This window comes from Amphiura filiformis, chromosome 17 (genome assembly GCF_039555335.1).
Source record: "Amphiura filiformis chromosome 17, Afil_fr2py, whole genome shotgun sequence".
Classification (NCBI taxonomy): Eukaryota; Metazoa; Echinodermata; class Ophiuroidea; order Amphilepidida; family Amphiuridae; genus Amphiura; species Amphiura filiformis.
This window is the reverse complement of record NC_092644.1, coordinates 42604895-42623631: the sequence shown is the minus strand read 5'-3', so window position 1 is coordinate 42623631 and position 18737 is coordinate 42604895. Positions and strand designations below refer to the sequence as shown.

The 18737-nt window shown below is 35.8% G+C and overlaps 2 protein-coding genes across 7 annotated transcripts in view; one reads left to right on the top strand and one right to left on the bottom strand.

The window, feature by feature from the left end:
- LOC140137821 (uncharacterized) overlaps positions 1-14657 on the bottom strand; it is a 93633-nt gene extending 78976 nt beyond the window's left edge. Inside the window, exon 1 of one of the 3 annotated variants that reach the window (XR_011856901.1) lies at positions 14569-14606. Coding sequence is in view for 1 of the 3 variants with exons in the window: in XM_072159609.1 (XP_072015710.1) it covers positions 14569-14657 (89 nt within the window). In the remaining 2 variants the exon portion in view is untranslated. Of the gene's footprint in view, positions 1-14568 lie in introns of all 3 variants that reach the window. The other 2 variants (XR_011856902.1, XM_072159609.1) reach the window with 2 other exon arrangements.
- The window catches only part of LOC140137819 (proton-coupled zinc antiporter SLC30A1-like), a 40772-nt gene continuing 36383 nt past the window's right edge, over positions 14349-18737 (top strand). For 3 of the 4 annotated variants that reach the window (XM_072159607.1, XM_072159606.1, XM_072159604.1), the window contains exon 1: positions 14349-14468. The gene's annotated coding sequence lies outside the window, so the exon portion shown is untranslated. Of the gene's footprint in view, positions 14469-14687; positions 14782-18737 lie in introns of those variants that run through there. The other variant, XM_072159605.1, reaches the window with a different exon arrangement.

The window sequence follows — 18737 nt, the reverse complement described above, 5'->3', positions numbered from 1 at the left end:
TCTACTGCTGATAGCAATGTTACATTATTATTGCTGTCTACTGCTGATAGCAATGTTACATTATTGCTGTCTACTGCTGATAGTAATGTTACATTATTATTGCTGTCTACTGCTGATAGCAATGTTACATTATTATTGCTGTCTACTGCTGATAGCAATGTTACATTATTATTGCTGTCTACTGTTTATAGCAATGTTACATTATTATTGCTGTCTACTGTTTATAGCAATGTTACATTATTATTGCTGTCTACTGCTGATAGCAATGTTACATTATTGCTGTCTACTGCTGATAGTAATGTTACATTATTATTGCTGTCTACTGCTGATAGCAATGTTACATAATTATTGCTGTCTACTGCTGATAGCAATGTTACATTATTGCTGTCTACTGCTGATAGTAATGTTACATTATTATTGCTGTCTACTGTTTATAGCAATGTTACATTATTATTGCTGTCTACTGCTGATAGCAATGTTACATTATTATTGCTGTCTACTGCTGATAGCAATGTTAGGCTACATTATTATTGCTGTCTACTGCTGATAGCAATCATGTGTTACCGGTATATTATTAGGCCTATTGCTGTCTACTGCTCAGTGATAGCAATGTTACAGTATTAGGCCTATTGCTGTCTACTGCTGATAGCAATGTTACATTATTATTGCTGTCTACTGCTGATAGCAATGTTACATTATTATTGCTGTCTACTGTTTATAGCAATGTTACATTATTATTGCTGTCTACTGCTGATAGCAATGTTACATTATTATTGCTGTCTACTGCTGATAGGAATGTCTACTGCTGATAGCAATGTTACATTACTATAATTTATTATTGCTGTCTACTGCTGATAGCAATGTTACATTATTATTGCTGTCTACTGCTGATAGCAATGTTACATTATTGCTGTCTACTGCTGATAGCAATGTTACATTATTATTGCTGTCTACTGCTGATAGCAATGTTACATTATTATTGCTGTCTACTGCTGATAGCAATGTTAGGCTACATTATTATTGCTGTCTACTGCTGATAGCAATCATGTGTTACCGGTATATTATTAGGCCTATTGCTGTCTACTGCTCAGTGATAGCAATGTTACAGTATTATTGCTGTATACTGCTGATAGCAATGTTACATTATTATTGGTGTCTACTGCTGATAGCAATGTTACATTATTATTGCTGTCTACTGCTGATAGCAATGTTAGGCTACATTATTATTGCTGTCTACTGCTGATAGCAATCATGTGTTACCGGTATATTATTAGGCCTATTGCTGTCTACTGCTCAGTGATAGCAATGTTACAGTATTATTGCTGTATACTGCTGATAGCAATGTTACATTATTATTGCTGTCTACTGCTGATAGCAATGTTACATTATTATTGCTGTCTACTGCTGATAGCAATGTTACATTATTATTGCAGTCTACTGCTGATAGCAATGTTACATTATTATTGCTGTCTACTGCTGATAGCAATGTTACATTATTATTGCTGTCTACTGCTGATAGCAATGTTAGGCTACATCATTATTGCTGTCTACTGCTGATAGCAATCATGTGTTACCGGTATATTATTAGGCCTATTGCTGTCTACTGCTCAGTGATAGCAATGTTACAGTATTATTGCTGTATACTGCTGATAGCAATGTTACATTATTATTGCTGTCTACTGCTGATAGCAATGTTACATTATTATTGCTGTCTACTGCTGATAGCAATGTTACATTATTATTGCTGTCTACTGCTGATAGCAATGTTACATTATTATTGCTGTCTACTGCTGATAGCAATGTTACATTATTATTGCTGTCTACTGTTTATAGCAATGTTACATTATTATTGCTGTCTACTGCTGATAGCAATGTTACATTATTATTGCTGTCTACTGCTGATAGGAATGTTACATTATTATTGCTGTCTACTGCTGATAGCAATGTTACATTACTATAATTTATTATTGCTGTCTACTGCTGATAGCAATGTTACATTATTATTGCTGTCTACTGCTGATAGCAATGTTACATTATTATTGCTGTCTACTGCTGATAGCAATGTTACATTATTATTGCTGTATACTGTTTATAGCAATGTTACATTATTATTGCTGTCTACTGCTGATGGCAATGTTACATTATTATTGCTGTCTACTGCTGATAGCAATGTTACATTATTATTGCTGTCTACTGCTGATAGCAATGTTACATTACTATTGCTGTCTACTGCTGATAGCAATGTTACATTATTATTGCTGTCTACTGCTGATAGCAATGTTACATTATTATTGCTGTCTACTGCTGATAGCAATGTTACATTATTGCTGTCTACTGCTGATAGTAATGTTACATTATTATTGCTGTCTACTGCTGATAGCAATGTTACATTATTATTGCTGTCTACTGCTGATAGCAATGTTACATTATTATTGCTGTTTACTGTTTATAGCAATGTTACATTACTATTGCTGTCTACTGCTGATAGCAATGTTACATTATTATTGCTGTCTACTGCTGATAGCAATGTTACATTATTATTGCTGTCTACTGCTGATAGCAATGTTACATTATTGCTGTCTACTGCTGATAGTAATGTTACATTATTATTGCTGTCTACTGCTGATAGCAATGTTACATTATTATTGCTGTCTACTGCTGATAGCAATGTTACATTATTATTGCTGTCTACTGTTTATAGCAATGTTACATTATTATTGCTGTCTACTGTTTATAGCAATGTTACATTATTATTGCTGTCTACTGCTGATAGCAATGTTACATTATTGCTGTCTACTGCTGATAGTAATGTTACATTATTATTGCTGTCTACTGCTGATAGCAATGTTACATTATTATTGCTGTCTACTGCTGATAGCAATGTTACATTATTGCTGTCTACTGCTGATAGTAATGTTACATTATTATTGCTGTCTACTGTTTATAGCAATGTTACATTATTATTGCTGTCTACTGCTGATAGCAATGTTACATTATTATTGCTGTCTACTGCTGATAGCAATGTTAGGCTACATTATTATTGCTGTCTACTGCTGATAGCAATCATGTGTTACCGGTATATTATTAGGCCTATTGCTGTCTACTGCTCAGTGATAGCAATGTTACAGTATTAGGCCTATTGCTGTCTACTGCTGATAGCAATGTTACATTATTATTGCTGTCTACTGCTGATAGCAATGTTACATTATTATTGCTGTCTACTGTTTATAGCAATGTTACATTATTATTGCTGTCTACTGCTGATAGCAATGTTACATTATTATTGCTGTCTACTGCTGATAGGAATGTTACATTATTATTGCTGTCTACTGCTGATAGCAATGTTACATTATTATTGCTGTATACTGTTTATAGCAATGTTACATTATTATTGCTGTCTACTGCTGATGGCAATGTTACATTATTATTGCTGTCTACTGCTGATAGCAATGTTACATTATTATTGCTGTCTACTGCTGATAGCAATGTTACATTACTATTGCTGTCTACTGCTGATAGCAATGTTACATTATTATTGCTGTCTACTGCTGATAGCAATGTTACATTATTATTGCTGTCTACTGCTGATAGCAATGTTACATTATTGCTGTCTACTGCTGATAGTAATGTTACATTATTATTGCTGTCTACTGCTGATAGCAATGTTACATTATTATTGCTGTCTACTGCTGATAGCAATGTTACATTATTATTGCTGTTTACTGTTTATAGCAATGTTACATTACTATTGCTGTCTACTGCTGATAGCAATGTTACATTATTATTGCTGTCTACTGCTGATAGCAATGTTACATTATTATTGCTGTCTACTGCTGATAGCAATGTTACATTATTGCTGTCTACTGCTGATAGTAATGTTACATTATTATTGCTGTCTACTGCTGATAGCAATGTTACATTAGTATTGCTGTCTACTGCTGATAGCAATGTTACATTATTATTGCTGTCTACTGTTTATAGCAATGTTACATTATTATTGCTGTCTACTGTTTATAGCAATGTTACATTATTATTGCTGTCTACTGCTGATAGCAATGTTACATTATTGCTGTCTACTGCTGATAGTAATGTTACATTATTATTGCTGTCTACTGCTGATAGCAATGTTACATTATTATTGCTGTCTACTGCTGATAGCAATGTTACATTATTGCTGTCTACTGCTGATAGTAATGTTACATTATTATTGCTGTCTACTGTTTATAGCAATGTTACATTATTATTGCTGTCTACTGCTGATAGCAATGTTACATTATTATTGCTGTCTACTGCTGATAGCAATGTTAGGCTACATTATTATTGCTGTCTACTGCTGATAGCAATCATGTGTTACCGGTATATTATTAGGCCTATTGCTGTCTACTGCTCAGTGATAGCAATGTTACAGTATTAGGCCTATTGCTGTCTACTGCTGATAGCAATGTTACATTATTATTGCTGTCTACTGCTGATAGCAATGTTACATTATTATTGCTGTCTACTGTTTATAGCAATGTTACATTATTATTGCTGTCTACTGCTGATAGCAATGTTACATTATTATTGCTGTCTACTGCTGATAGGAATGTTACATTATTATTGCTGTCTACTGCTGATAGCAATGTTACATTACTATAATTTATTATTGCTGTCTACTGCTGATAGCAATGTTACATTATTATTGCTGTCTACTGCTGATAGCAATGTTACATTATTGCTGTCTACTGCTGATAGCAATGTTACATTATTATTGCTGTCTACTGCTGATAGCAATGTTACATTATTATTGCTGTCTACTGCTGATAGCAATGTTAGGCTACATTAGTATTGCTGTCTACTGCTGATAGCAATCATGTGTTACCGGTATATTATTAGGCCTATTGCTGTCTACTGCTCAGTGATAGCAATGTTACAGTATTATTGCTGTATACTGCTGATAGCAATGTTACATTATTATTGGTGTCTACTGCTGATAGCAATGTTACATTATTATTGCTGTCTACTGCTGATAGCAATGTTAGGCTACATTATTATTGCTGTCTACTGCTGATAGCAATCATGTGTTACCGGTATATTATTAGGCCTATTGCTGTCTACTGCTCAGTGATAGCAATGTTACAGTATTATTGCTGTATACTGCTGATAGCAATGTTACATTATTATTGCTGTCTACTGCTGATAGCAATGTTACATTATTATTGCTGTCTACTGCTGATAGCAATGTTACATTATTATTGCTGTCTACTGCTGATAGCAATGTTACATTATTATTGCTGTCTACTGCTGATAGCAATGTTACATTATTGTTGCTGTCTACTGTTTATAGCAATGTTACATTATTATTGCTGTCTACTGCTGATAGCAATGTTACATTATTATTGCTGTCTACTGCTGATAGGAATGTTACATTATTATTGCTGTCTACTGCTGATAGCAATGTTACATTACTATAATTTATTATTGCTGTCTACTGCTGATAGCAATGTTACATTATTATTGCTGTCTACTGCTGATAGCAATGTTACATTATTATTGCTGTCTACTGCTGATAGCAATGTTACATTATTATTGCTGTATACTGTTTATAGCAATGTTACATTATTATTGCTGTCTACTGCTGATGGCAATGTTACATTATTATTGCTGTCTACTGCTGATAGCAATGTTACATTATTATTGCTGTCTACTGCTGATAGCAATGTTACATTACTATTGCTGTCTACTGCTGATAGCAATGTTACATTATTATTGCTGTCTACTGCTGATAGCAATGTTACATTATTATTGCTGTCTACTGCTGATAGCAATGTTACATTATTGCTGTCTACTGCTGATAGTAATGTTACATTATTATTGCTGTCTACTGCTGATAGCAATGTTACATTATTATTGCTGTCTACTGCTGATAGCAATGTTACATTATTATTGCTGTTTACTGTTTATAGCAATGTTACATTACTATTGCTGTCTACTGCTGATAGCAATGTTACATTATTATTGCTGTCTACTGCTGATAGCAATGTTACATTATTATTGCTGTCTACTGCTGATAGCAATGTTACATTATTGCTGTCTACTGCTGATAGTAATGTTACATTATTATTGCTGTCTACTGCTGATAGCAATGTTACATTATTATTGCTGTCTACTGCTGATAGCAATGTTACATTATTATTGCTGTCTACTGTTTATAGCAATGTTACATTATTATTGCTGTCTACTGTTTATAGCAATGTTACATTATTATTGCTGTCTACTGCTGATAGCAATGTTACATTATTGCTGTCTACTGCTGATAGTAATGTTACATTATTATTGCTGTCTACTGCTGATAGCAATGTTACATAATTATTGCTGTCTACTGCTGATAGCAATGTTACATTATTGCTGTCTACTGCTGATAGTAATGTTACATTATTATTGCTGTCTACTGTTTATAGCAATGTTACATTATTATTGCTGTCTACTGCTGATAGCAATGTTACATTATTATTGCTGTCTACTGCTGATAGCAATGTTAGGCTACATTATTATTGCTGTCTACTGCTGATAGCAATCATGTGTTACCGGTATATTATTAGGCCTATTGCTGTCTACTGCTCAGTGATAGCAATGTTACAGTATTAGGCCTATTGCTGTCTACTGCTGATAGCAATGTTACATTATTATTGCTGTCTACTGCTGATAGCAATGTTACATTATTATTGCTGTCTACTGTTTATAGCAATGTTACATTATTATTGCTGTCTACTGCTGATAGCAATGTTACATTATTATTGCTGTCTACTGCTGATAGGAATGTTACATTATTATTGCTGTCTACTACTGCTGATAGCAATGTTACATTACTATAATTTATTATTGCTGTCTACTGCTGATAGCAATGTTACATTATTATTGCTGTCTACTGCTGATAGCAATGTTACATTATTGCTGTCTACTGCTGATAGCAATGTTACATTATTATTGCTGTCTACTGCTGATAGCAATGTTACATTATTATTGCTGTCTACTGCTGATAGCAATGTTAGGCTACATTATTATTGCTGTCTACTGCTGATAGCAATCATGTGTTACCGGTATATTATTAGGCCTATTGCTGTCTACTGCTCAGTGATAGCAATGTTACAGTATTATTGCTGTATACTGCTGATAGCAATGTTACATTATTATTGGTGTCTACTGCTGATAGCAATGTTACATTATTATTGCTGTCTACTGCTGATAGCAATGTTAGGCTACATTATTATTGCTGTCTACTGCTGATAGCAATCATGTGTTACCGGTATATTATTAGGCCTATTGCTGTCTACTGCTCAGTGATAGCAATGTTACAGTATTATTGCTGTATACTGCTGATAGCAATGTTACATTATTATTGCTGTCTACTGCTGATAGCAATGTTACATTATTATTGCTGTCTACTGCTGATAGCAATGTTACATTATTATTGCAGTCTACTGCTGATAGCAATGTTACATTATTATTGCTGTCTACTGCTGATAGCAATGTTACATTATTATTGCTGTCTACTGCTGATAGCAATGTTAGGCTACATCATTATTGCTGTCTACTGCTGATAGCAATCATGTGTTACCGGTATATTATTAGGCCTATTGCTGTCTACTGCTCAGTGATAGCAATGTTACAGTATTATTGCTGTATACTGCTGATAGCAATGTTACATTATTATTGCTGTCTACTGCTGATAGCAATGTTACATTATTATTGCTGTCTACTGCTGATAGCAATGTTACATTATTATTGCTGTCTACTGCTGATAGCAATGTTACATTATTATTGCTGTCTACTGCTGATAGCAATGTTACATTATTATTGCTGTCTACTGTTTATAGCAATGTTACATTATTATTGCTGTCTACTGCTGATAGCAATGTTACATTATTATTGCTGTCTACTGCTGATAGGAATGTTACATTATTATTGCTGTCTACTGCTGATAGCAATGTTACATTACTATAATTTATTATTGCTGTCTACTGCTGATAGCAATGTTACATTATTATTGCTGTCTACTGCTGATAGCAATGTTACATTATTATTGCTGTCTACTGCTGATAGCAATGTTACATTATTATTGCTGTATACTGTTTATAGCAATGTTACATTATTATTGCTGTCTACTGCTGATGGCAATGTTACATTATTATTGCTGTCTACTGCTGATAGCAATGTTACATTATTATTGCTGTCTACTGCTGATAGCAATGTTACATTACTATTGCTGTCTACTGCTGATAGCAATGTTACATTATTATTGCTGTCTACTGCTGATAGCAATGTTACATTATTATTGCTGTCTACTGCTGATAGCAATGTTACATTATTGCTGTCTACTGCTGATAGTAATGTTACATTATTATTGCTGTCTACTGCTGATAGCAATGTTACATTATTATTGCTGTCTACTGCTGATAGCAATGTTACATTATTATTGCTGTTTACTGTTTATAGCAATGTTACATTACTATTGCTGTCTACTGCTGATAGCAATGTTACATTATTATTGCTGTCTACTGCTGATAGCAATGTTACATTATTATTGCTGTCTACTGCTGATAGCAATGTTACATTATTGCTGTCTACTGCTGATAGTAATGTTACATTATTATTGCTGTCTACTGCTGATAGCAATGTTACATTATTATTGCTGTCTACTGCTGATAGCAATGTTACATTATTATTGCTGTCTACTGTTTATAGCAATGTTACATTATTATTGCTGTCTACTGTTTATAGCAATGTTACATTATTATTGCTGTCTACTGCTGATAGCAATGTTACATTATTGCTGTCTACTGCTGATAGTAATGTTACATTATTATTGCTGTCTACTGCTGATAGCAATGTTACATAATTATTGCTGTCTACTGCTGATAGCAATGTTACATTATTGCTGTCTACTGCTGATAGTAATGTTACATTATTATTGCTGTCTACTGTTTATAGCAATGTTACATTATTATTGCTGTCTACTGCTGATAGCAATGTTACATTATTATTGCTGTCTACTGCTGATAGCAATGTTAGGCTACATTATTATTGCTGTCTACTGCTGATAGCAATCATGTGTTACCGGTATATTATTAGGCCTATTGCTGTCTACTGCTCAGTGATAGCAATGTTACAGTATTAGGCCTATTGCTGTCTACTGCTGATAGCAATGTTACATTATTATTGCTGTCTACTGCTGATAGCAATGTTACATTATTATTGCTGTCTACTGTTTATAGCAATGTTACATTATTATTGCTGTCTAGGGGAGAGCGGGGAGTGTTCGCCCTAGGGGCAGGTTCACCCACCCTTTGTTTCTCAGCACTACGGCTATCGGGGGATTTGGTGATGGCAAAATTAGGTGACATAGGTCATTATAAACTTCTCATATTAGCTACGCGACATATAGGGACGTGTTCATCGAACTGCAGCCAAAACAAAAAAATTACATCAAAACGTAATTATTTCTTGCATTAATAATGTTGTATTATCATTGATACATAAATACAGATGGTTTTAATGGAAATATGTATTGGGAACATATGGGATTTGTTAAAGATTTAATGCAGTTATAAACTCCTTATTCGATTTGTATATTGCATACCCTGAAGAAAAAACAAAAATGTGCACAAGGGGCACGTTCGCCCTTTTGAGGATGGGGCATGTTCGCCCTATATCTTCCCCGGGCGGACTTACCCCAAACTGCAGGGCGGACCTGCCCCATCAGCGTATTATGCAAAATATTGATAATTATACCATTAAACAAGGTAAAACTACTGAAAATCATGTTGTTTAAAGTTATGTGGTATCAGTATTACTCATACCACCGTTTATGTCCTAATCCATAATCCCCCTGAAGTTGTAAACATGATACGTTTAAGCTCACTTTGGACCCCTACATTTTACCCTGACCCGACCCCTGCAACAAATTTAGCGATTCCCCAGAAGAGAACGAATGCCCTGTATACTCTTGCTAAATGTTTGCATTGAATATGTTATTGTTACGCAATGTTTAAACCTTTTTTTGTGATTAGGGTGAACTTACCCCACCATATGGGCGAACCTGCCCCAATATGGGGCAAGTTCGCCACCTTGAAAAACTTTTTTGTTTGCTCTATCCTGTTGCTATTGTAAGGCCTATAGTTCTGGGATTGTGGTCGTATATAGCTAAGACATAGGGCTTTCACATGAGCTAATCAGGTCATCCCTAACCTTAAAATTGACATCGCTAGGCTGGTCAGAAAAAAATAGGGCGAACACTCCCCGCTCTCCCCTACTGCTGATAGCAATGTTACATTATTATTGCTGTCTACTGCTGATAGGAATGTTACATTATTATTGCTGTCTACTGCTGATAGCAATGTTACATTACTATAATTTATTATTGCTGTCTACTGCTGATAGCAATGTTACATTATTATTGCTGTCTACTGCTGATAGCAATGTTACATTATTGCTGTCTACTGCTGATAGCAATGTTACATTATTATTGCTGTCTACTGCTGATAGCAATGTTACATTATTATTGCTGTCTACTGCTGATAGCAATGTTAGGCTACATTATTATTGCTGTCTACTGCTGATAGCAATCATGTGTTACCGGTATATTATTAGGCCTATTGCTGTCTACTGCTCAGTGATAGCAATGTTACAGTATTATTGCTGTATACTGCTGATAGCAATGTTACATTATTATTGGTGTCTACTGCTGATAGCAATGTTACATTATTATTGCTGTCTACTGCTGATAGCAATGTTAGGCTACATTATTATTGCTGTCTACTGCTGATAGCAATCATGTGTTACCGGTATATTATTAGGCCTATTGCTGTCTACTGCTCAGTGATAGCAATGTTACAGTATTATTGCTGTATACTGCTGATAGCAATGTTACATTATTATTGCTGTCTACTGCTGATAGCAATGTTACATTATTATTGCTGTCTACTGCTGATAGCAATGTTACATTATTATTGCAGTCTACTGCTGATAGCAATGTTACATTATTATTGCTGTCTACTGCTGATAGCAATGTTACATTATTATTGCTGTCTACTGCTGATAGCAATGTTACATTATTATTGCTGTCTACTGTTTATAGCAATGTTACATTATTATTGATGTCTACTGCTGATAGCAATGTTACATTATTATTGCTGTCTACTGTTTATAGCAATGTTACATTATTATTGCTGTCTACTGCTGATAGCAATGTTACATTATTATTGCTGTCTACTGTTTATAGCAATGTTACATTATTATTGCTGTCTACTGCTGATAGCAATGTTACATTATTATTGCTGTCTACTGTTTATAGCAATGTTACATTATTATTGCTGTCTACTGCTGATAGCAATGTTACATTATTATTGCTGTCTACTGCTGATAGCAATGTTACATTATTATTGCTGTCTACTGCTGATAGCAATGTTACATTATTATTGCTGTCTACTGCTGATAGCAATGTTAGGCTACATTATTATTGCTGTCTACTGCTGATAGCAATCATGTGTTACCGGTATATTATTAGGCCTATTGCTGTCTACTGCTCAGTGATAGCAATGTTACAGTATTATTGCTGTATACTGCTGATAGCAATGTTACATTATTATTGCTGTCTACTGCTGATAGCAATGTTACATTATTATTGCTGTCTGCTGATAGCAATGTTACATTATTATTGCTGTCTACTGCTGATAGCAATGTTACATTATTATTGCTGTCTACTGCTGATAGCAATGTTACATTATTATTGCTGTGTACTGCTGATAGCAATGTTACATTATTATTGCTGTCTACTGCTGATAGCAATGTTACATTATTATTGCTGTCTACTGTTTATAGCAATGTTACATTATTATTGATGTCTACTGCTGATAGCAATGTTACATTATTATTGCTGTCTACTGTTTATAGCAATGTTACATTATTATTGCTGTCTACTGCTGATAGCAATGTTACATTATTATTGCTGTCTACTGTTTATAGCAATGTTACATTATTATTGCTGTCTACTGCTGATAGCAATGTTACATTATTATTGCTGTCTACTGTTTATAGCAATGTTACATTATTATTGCTGTATACTGATATACTGCTGATAGCAATGTTATTAGGGCCTACATTATTATTGCGGTCTACTGCTAATATGATATAGTATACGATCATGTCAGAAATTAATATTTTGTTCTGGGTCTGATTATTCGGACTATGCTAATAGCAATGCCTCATTTCAAATATTGAGTTTTAGTTTTGGTTTTGGTTTTGGTCACGTGGTTTTCTATTGTCCTGCCTAACCACTTGAATCACAAGATATCGAACTCATTGTTTCTACCTTTTGTTTAAAACTAAACATTTGTGACAGGTAGTTTCGGTTTTGGTTTCAGTTTCTTATAAGTGGTGTGACGAATAAAATTACAGGATTTTCGAGTTACCTGATCTAAGTATACAAAAGAAATGTTTAAATTTCGCAGTGCAATATTCACGAGCAGAGAAGTCGAACAAAGCAGTCTACATTTGAAAGCATTGATTTAGTTTGAAAGCATTGACTTGAGACTACGAAATAGCCTAAGCTGATTTCACTGTGAAAATATATAGACCATCGAAATATTTGCATTCGACATTACAAAGGGGCCACTATTGTAATTGTATAGGTGCTATAAACAAAATCGATTCATGTCCTTAATCCCATGTACCAGAATCGATGGAAGGCCATTATATGACTTCTAATAACCTAATGACTTTTACTGAAGCAATTTTTACTGCAAAAAGTAGAAGATAGAGGGGAGAAGAGATTGTGTGATGTGGGTGTGTGTGTGGGGGGGGGGGGTTGGAGGGCAAGGGGGATATGGGCCGTGAGAGAGAGAAACATAGGCTTATGAGGGAGAGCATTGGAAGTGAAAGAGAAGGGGGAGGAGAGCTCGAGATGAAGATATCAAATGTAGGGGAGGAGGAGGGGGAAAGGGGTAATTTAGGGAAGATGTGGTTATAGGGAGGGGAGCCCCTCTTAAAGAGGTATGGGTTGTGCTTCCGGGGATAATAAACTAATTCATAATCAAATCATCTCCATGCATCGTTTATGTTTCATACAAACAAACAAATTCACCCCACCCCATCCTTCAATATACGCGCATGTAGGCCTATATGATTTCTAGGCCTAGAACTCGTGAGTGTAATATGCCACCTACCGTCGACAGAGAGCATCAACTGTCGTCCGCGGGATAGATTTCCGATATCAATCATGATAATAATTATGTTAGCACAATAGGCTATTGTATACTTCTGGTTATAGGCTATAGGGGGAAGTGGGGAAAATTGGTCCACCTAATGTCCCATTTTGCCCCACCAGATTTTACTCGGCTATAATACTAATACCCGACAACTTGCGACAAGTAACCACTACAAAACAAAATGTACATCACCAAGAGTCTAGTGGACTTACGTTTCACACCAAAATGGTGCCCGTCAGCCCCCGGCTTCATTATTCTATTAAGGAGTCTTTAATGCGTCCCATTTTACCCCACTGCGAAATTGTTGCTATAAAGAGGCTGGGGTAAAATGGGACAGCTGGGGTAAAATGGGACGCCATTGATTTACTATGGGATTTTTTTGTTGGGGCAAAATGGGACATTGCGAGTTATCACACAGTAAATCAATAGCGTCCCATTTTACCCCAATTTGACACATTTCTAAAAAAAAAACTTTTCTTATAATTTTCGAAGAAAAAAAGTAACAATTTTTATTTTAATTAATTGAAAAGGTGTCTTAGAAGTTATTTTTAATTTGAGAAACACTAATCCGGGCCATTGATTTAGTTATTTAGCCTCAAGTCGTGACCTCTGCTTAGATATGAAAACAAAATGTAATATTGATTTTGATGTGTTAAGCTTTCGGCCCTCAGAAGTTCCTGTTTTAATGAAGAATGGTACTTTTAATGGGTTGGAAATATAAATAGACATTATATCAAAGTTATTTTGTTGCAAAAATGGGCAAAATGTGATTATTTTAAGGTATAAAAGTGTTTTCGAAATCACTGTCCCAAATTACCCCGTGTCCCAATTTACCCCAGTCTACCCTACCCTATATACTGTGTCCTCCCAGCATAATAGTGTTATGATTGCAGACCAGATCAGCTCTACTTTTTAATCCCTTGATTTTTGGTTTCTGAACAAAAGAGAAACCAAAACTATATATTTGAAATGAGGGAATGTCTTCCCTAAATGTCATTGTGGTCATTGCCTGGTCATTGCTCCCTAGGTCATTGCCACCAACCCTAATTGCCACCTGGTCATCTGGTCATTGCATTAAAAATGCAAGTGCGCCCTCAGCTTGATTGGTATTTTCATGGCACGATTTCACAACACAGCTTGGCATTTTATCACGATCAGCGATTGTTGTAATCATCATTAGTGCAAACAGCTGCAGTCAATCAATTGATTGAAGAATAAAATCAGGTACATTAATCATTTACAAATAGATTTACTGAGATATACAAGATCGGCGATAAGAGGAAAGGGTGATGTATATAATTTATAATAACAACAATAAGCTTACCTCTGCTCTGGGCCCTCTGTCTGGACAATACGCTGTATGTACCGGGTGCAAAATTTGGCACGTCTGCAAATGAATCCCTGCAAATGCATGCATGGCAAATGTCCAATGCCGGTAATCGTCTTTCTTAGACTAGTACATGATAATCATCTCAGAGGTATTACTATTACAATACATGTATGCGTGTTAATTTCAACTCATGATGGAGTAACTTCAGTAAGTAGTGCTAGTTTTGCTCGAGAACTCTCTTCGAATTTGCACACGATCATGCGATAGTTATGCATTCAATGCTCATGATGCTTGATCGAGAAATCTATCTACTATCCACGACGACACGATAGTTAATGTGTGGATAGAAGATAGAGATTGCTAGTATAACATGGTCAGTCATCGTAGCGTCTTCAGTTTTAAAACACAGCAAAACAATTTTTTAGATTGTCCAGTTTGGCTTAGTCACGATTATCGCACTTTCAGTTTCCCACGCGTTTGAACGGGAATTGGATTGCGTACTTTTTCGATGTCTAGTGAGCAAATTTTTTCAATATTTTGAGAAAATGATGTCAAATTTTCTATTCTGTATTGTTTGGTAATAATGTCTTTTGCCAATAGTATGTTTAAGTTGTAATTTTGTGTTTTTGATCGCAAAGATCGGATATTTTCGTTCGATTCAATTCTGAACCCTTCGCAAGGGTGCCGATTTCGCAGAACTTTGACGATAATTTTGCCTTTTGGACACTAAAATGCTTTCGATCCTGAATTTTGTTTCAACCGAGTCTTAAATTAGCAAGCACAATACGGTTGGTACCACTTTTATATACATTGATGAAATTTTAAAGATTTTTTTTCAAGTTTCTAACCGGCGCAAATCGTTAAGTGTGTATTTCCCATTGACATCCAACATGGCGTAAGCCAGTCCTCAATATACACAGGTACGGCGCCACGGCGTATATAGGACTGGCAAGCGAGTCTAGTTTGGCTTCAATTTAGCTTGGCTAACATTTATGTATCTTAGCTTAGCTGAAGTGTTTGCTTACTTTTAACCGGAAACACAGTCACAGGCGCTGAGGTACAAATTCCGACCATATTATGAGTCTGTTTAATTCTGCAACCTTGCTTGATCAAAGATGTTTTGCCAACTGCCAACTGCGTCAGTGATTAAAGATTTGAGAAAATCCAGTGCTGGACAAATCAATCCATCTCCCGATTTGCAAAGGTTGACTTGTCATTGCAAACTGATGGTGATACCCTTCCGGTTCTTGAACATGTGAGCCCAGCACTACACGTGTTGATCACCTATTTACAATGGGGACTGTGCGATGTCTGGCGATCACTCGAGAAAAATTGGCACAAAATGATGTTTTTCGTGAGTAAAGTCATGATGAATTGATGAAGGATTAGAAGGATATACATGTAGCACATGGTGTCACTAATATGTCAAGAATAATATCCTCATATTTTTGAGACAATAATTAACTTGAGGAAGAAGTTTTTAGATATTGGGACCTGTATGCCAACCGTGTACATGTACCAAACAAAGGTACGCTACATGAGCGCAAATCCTTCCACGCTCTAACTTTCAGATCACAAGCTATCGGTTGTTCATACGAAAGTTAGAAATTTTCGAACAACATGATGCTATAGAGTGCGTTGCTATTGTTTTTCGGTCGGACAGCGTTGCAATTGTTTGCACCTGAAGTTATTTATTCTGTTAATGTTGAAATTTGGATGAAAGTTATTTCGATGAGTCTGAAACTGTATCTTTTGAGCAATATTTGCCTATTTTGGACAGTCTAAAATTTTGCTGAAATCATGAATGGAAGTGTAATTTTAGCAACATTTTTGATGCAGTCGCCTGTCGTGATCGGCTGTGTTTGTTTCTGAACTTACATTGCTCTACACAGTGTTATGCTTCAGCGAATCTGACTAGATTTTGAATGCAATGGTCTCTAGCCTAGAATGTGAAGCTATCGGTGAGCAAATTCTTGGCTAGACTTCTCGAGCAATGCTAGTGGTACCCGGTAATGAAGGGTATGATGGGTGATGGTACATCATGGTCGTTACCTGGATGATTTAAATAGCACATTAATGATTAAAAGTCCATGAAGTACCGGTAGATTACTAGTAAGTTCCGATTTATATTTTTTTTAGGTTCCTTTTATTAACATGGGTATTCTGTGGGTCAATGCCAAGTCACTTCCGGTTGATGATACGACTCACAGTTGAGTGAACTGAAAACAAGTCCTCGAATCGATTCGATTTGTTGTTGATGATTGGTCCCGGTGGGGTCACTCCCTGGCAGGGGGACACGTAGGACTGTTACCGCAAGTACAAATTGCCCCCTTTTGCAGTCGTGAAGTTTTACCCCCTTTTTTATTCCAAAACAAGGACAAAATGGTACCCGGTACTCTGAAACAGCCCTATTTTTTAGATTCCGAGGACACATTTGCTATTTTGACCCTATTTCAACATTTCAAGGATGAGTCTTTTATGAATTTTTTTTTTTCAGTACCGTACCGTAATTAACAGGGCATCACAGTCTAATTCAAGTACATGTAGTACCCCTTGCATATAAATCTATGCAAAAAGGCTACGAGCAAAATAGAACCAAGAACAATATTGATCATGGGATGGGTACGAAGTAGGAAACCAAATTTATTCCTTATTTATCTGGCCAGCTATCCACGGGATCGGGAGAAAATAATAAGAACCCTCGTGGACATTTGTGCGATAAAACACCCCTATTTTTCCAATTTCCGCGGACAAGCCCTAAAAATGACCCCTTTTTCCGCGATTTTTGGTAACGATCGTGACGTGCGGTCAGCATTGCAAGTTGAGTTGCCCCACTGGGTGATTGGTGTTGTTGCGACTTGTGTACATTTCGATCGCAAATAGTCAGTGGACTCTGAACAATTTTCTATAAACTCTGCAGAGTGGAAATACTTGATTTACCATTAAATTATACTGACAACCTAAAATTAAATAAATTCCATGGCCGAATATTGGTTTTTTCGGAATTGAATTTGGAGCCCAGCCCCCAACTCAACACAAAAGTTGGCAACCAGGAGAGTTACCAAATAGCGTGGAAAAGGGGTGATGAAAAATCATTGCAAAGGGGGTCTTCAAAAGATTTATTAACTCTCATGGTTACCAACTTTTGTGTTGTTGAGTTGGGGGCCGGGATTTGGAGTGACCTACATCGCTATGTAGCCTTCTTCAACATTAAGTTCAGGTTCACAGACGGTTTTTGTTGTTCATAACAAACCGTGAGCCACATGTAGTTTGGGCCGGAGACTAGAAATAGCCTGGATGTCGGACCGACAGAATACATGCACCACGTCAACTTCGTCAAGCATGTGCATCTAGGACCTTCAGTGTTGTAGGTCTCAAGACCAAGTCTTGGTCTCGAGACCTGGTTTTGCAGGCCTCGGTTTCAGATGTGAAGGTCTCGGTCTCGAACCCAAAAAGTCTCAGTCTTTAATGTTTTTAAGTTAGAGACCTGTGGAGACCTGAAGAAAAAAATATCATTTTCTGTTGTTGTTCAAATTATTCCCCTAAATTTCATGTTGAAACTCAAAATCATAAATAATCAAAATATGCGCCAAACTTGAATGTGTAGTTTGTGTACCATTTTATTTTTGACTGCATAATAAATTAAAATGGCTAATATTATAATGACTATTAATGAGTAATCATACGTAAAGGTTTGCCCTAAATGTGCCCATCCACCACAAACTGGTCGTAAAGTCGGCATTTTCCATTTTGAGATACAATCAAAAACAGTATTGGATTTCTATGTAAAATATATAGGAATTTGACCTTTGATGAACCATAACTTCACTTCTAGATGTCCGATGAAGCTGGTTGAGGTGTCATTGTAAAGCTGAAAGTGCATTCTTTCAAATTCTGCAATAAACAGAAAATGATCTAGAGCCGACTTTACTACCATTTCGTGGTGGATGGTCACAAATAGTATATAATTGGCAAAATAATGCAGTATTATCATTCACTAATTATATTAAAAATAAATAAATACCCTTTGTAGGTGTACGCAAGTTAAAAAAAAGTGTGCTAAAACTTGGCAGTATAAAACCACATTAATGTTAGTAAAATGTCAAGGGTTGGAGGAGCAGGCGGATGCAGAACAGGCGGATGCAGAGCAGGCGGATGCGGTA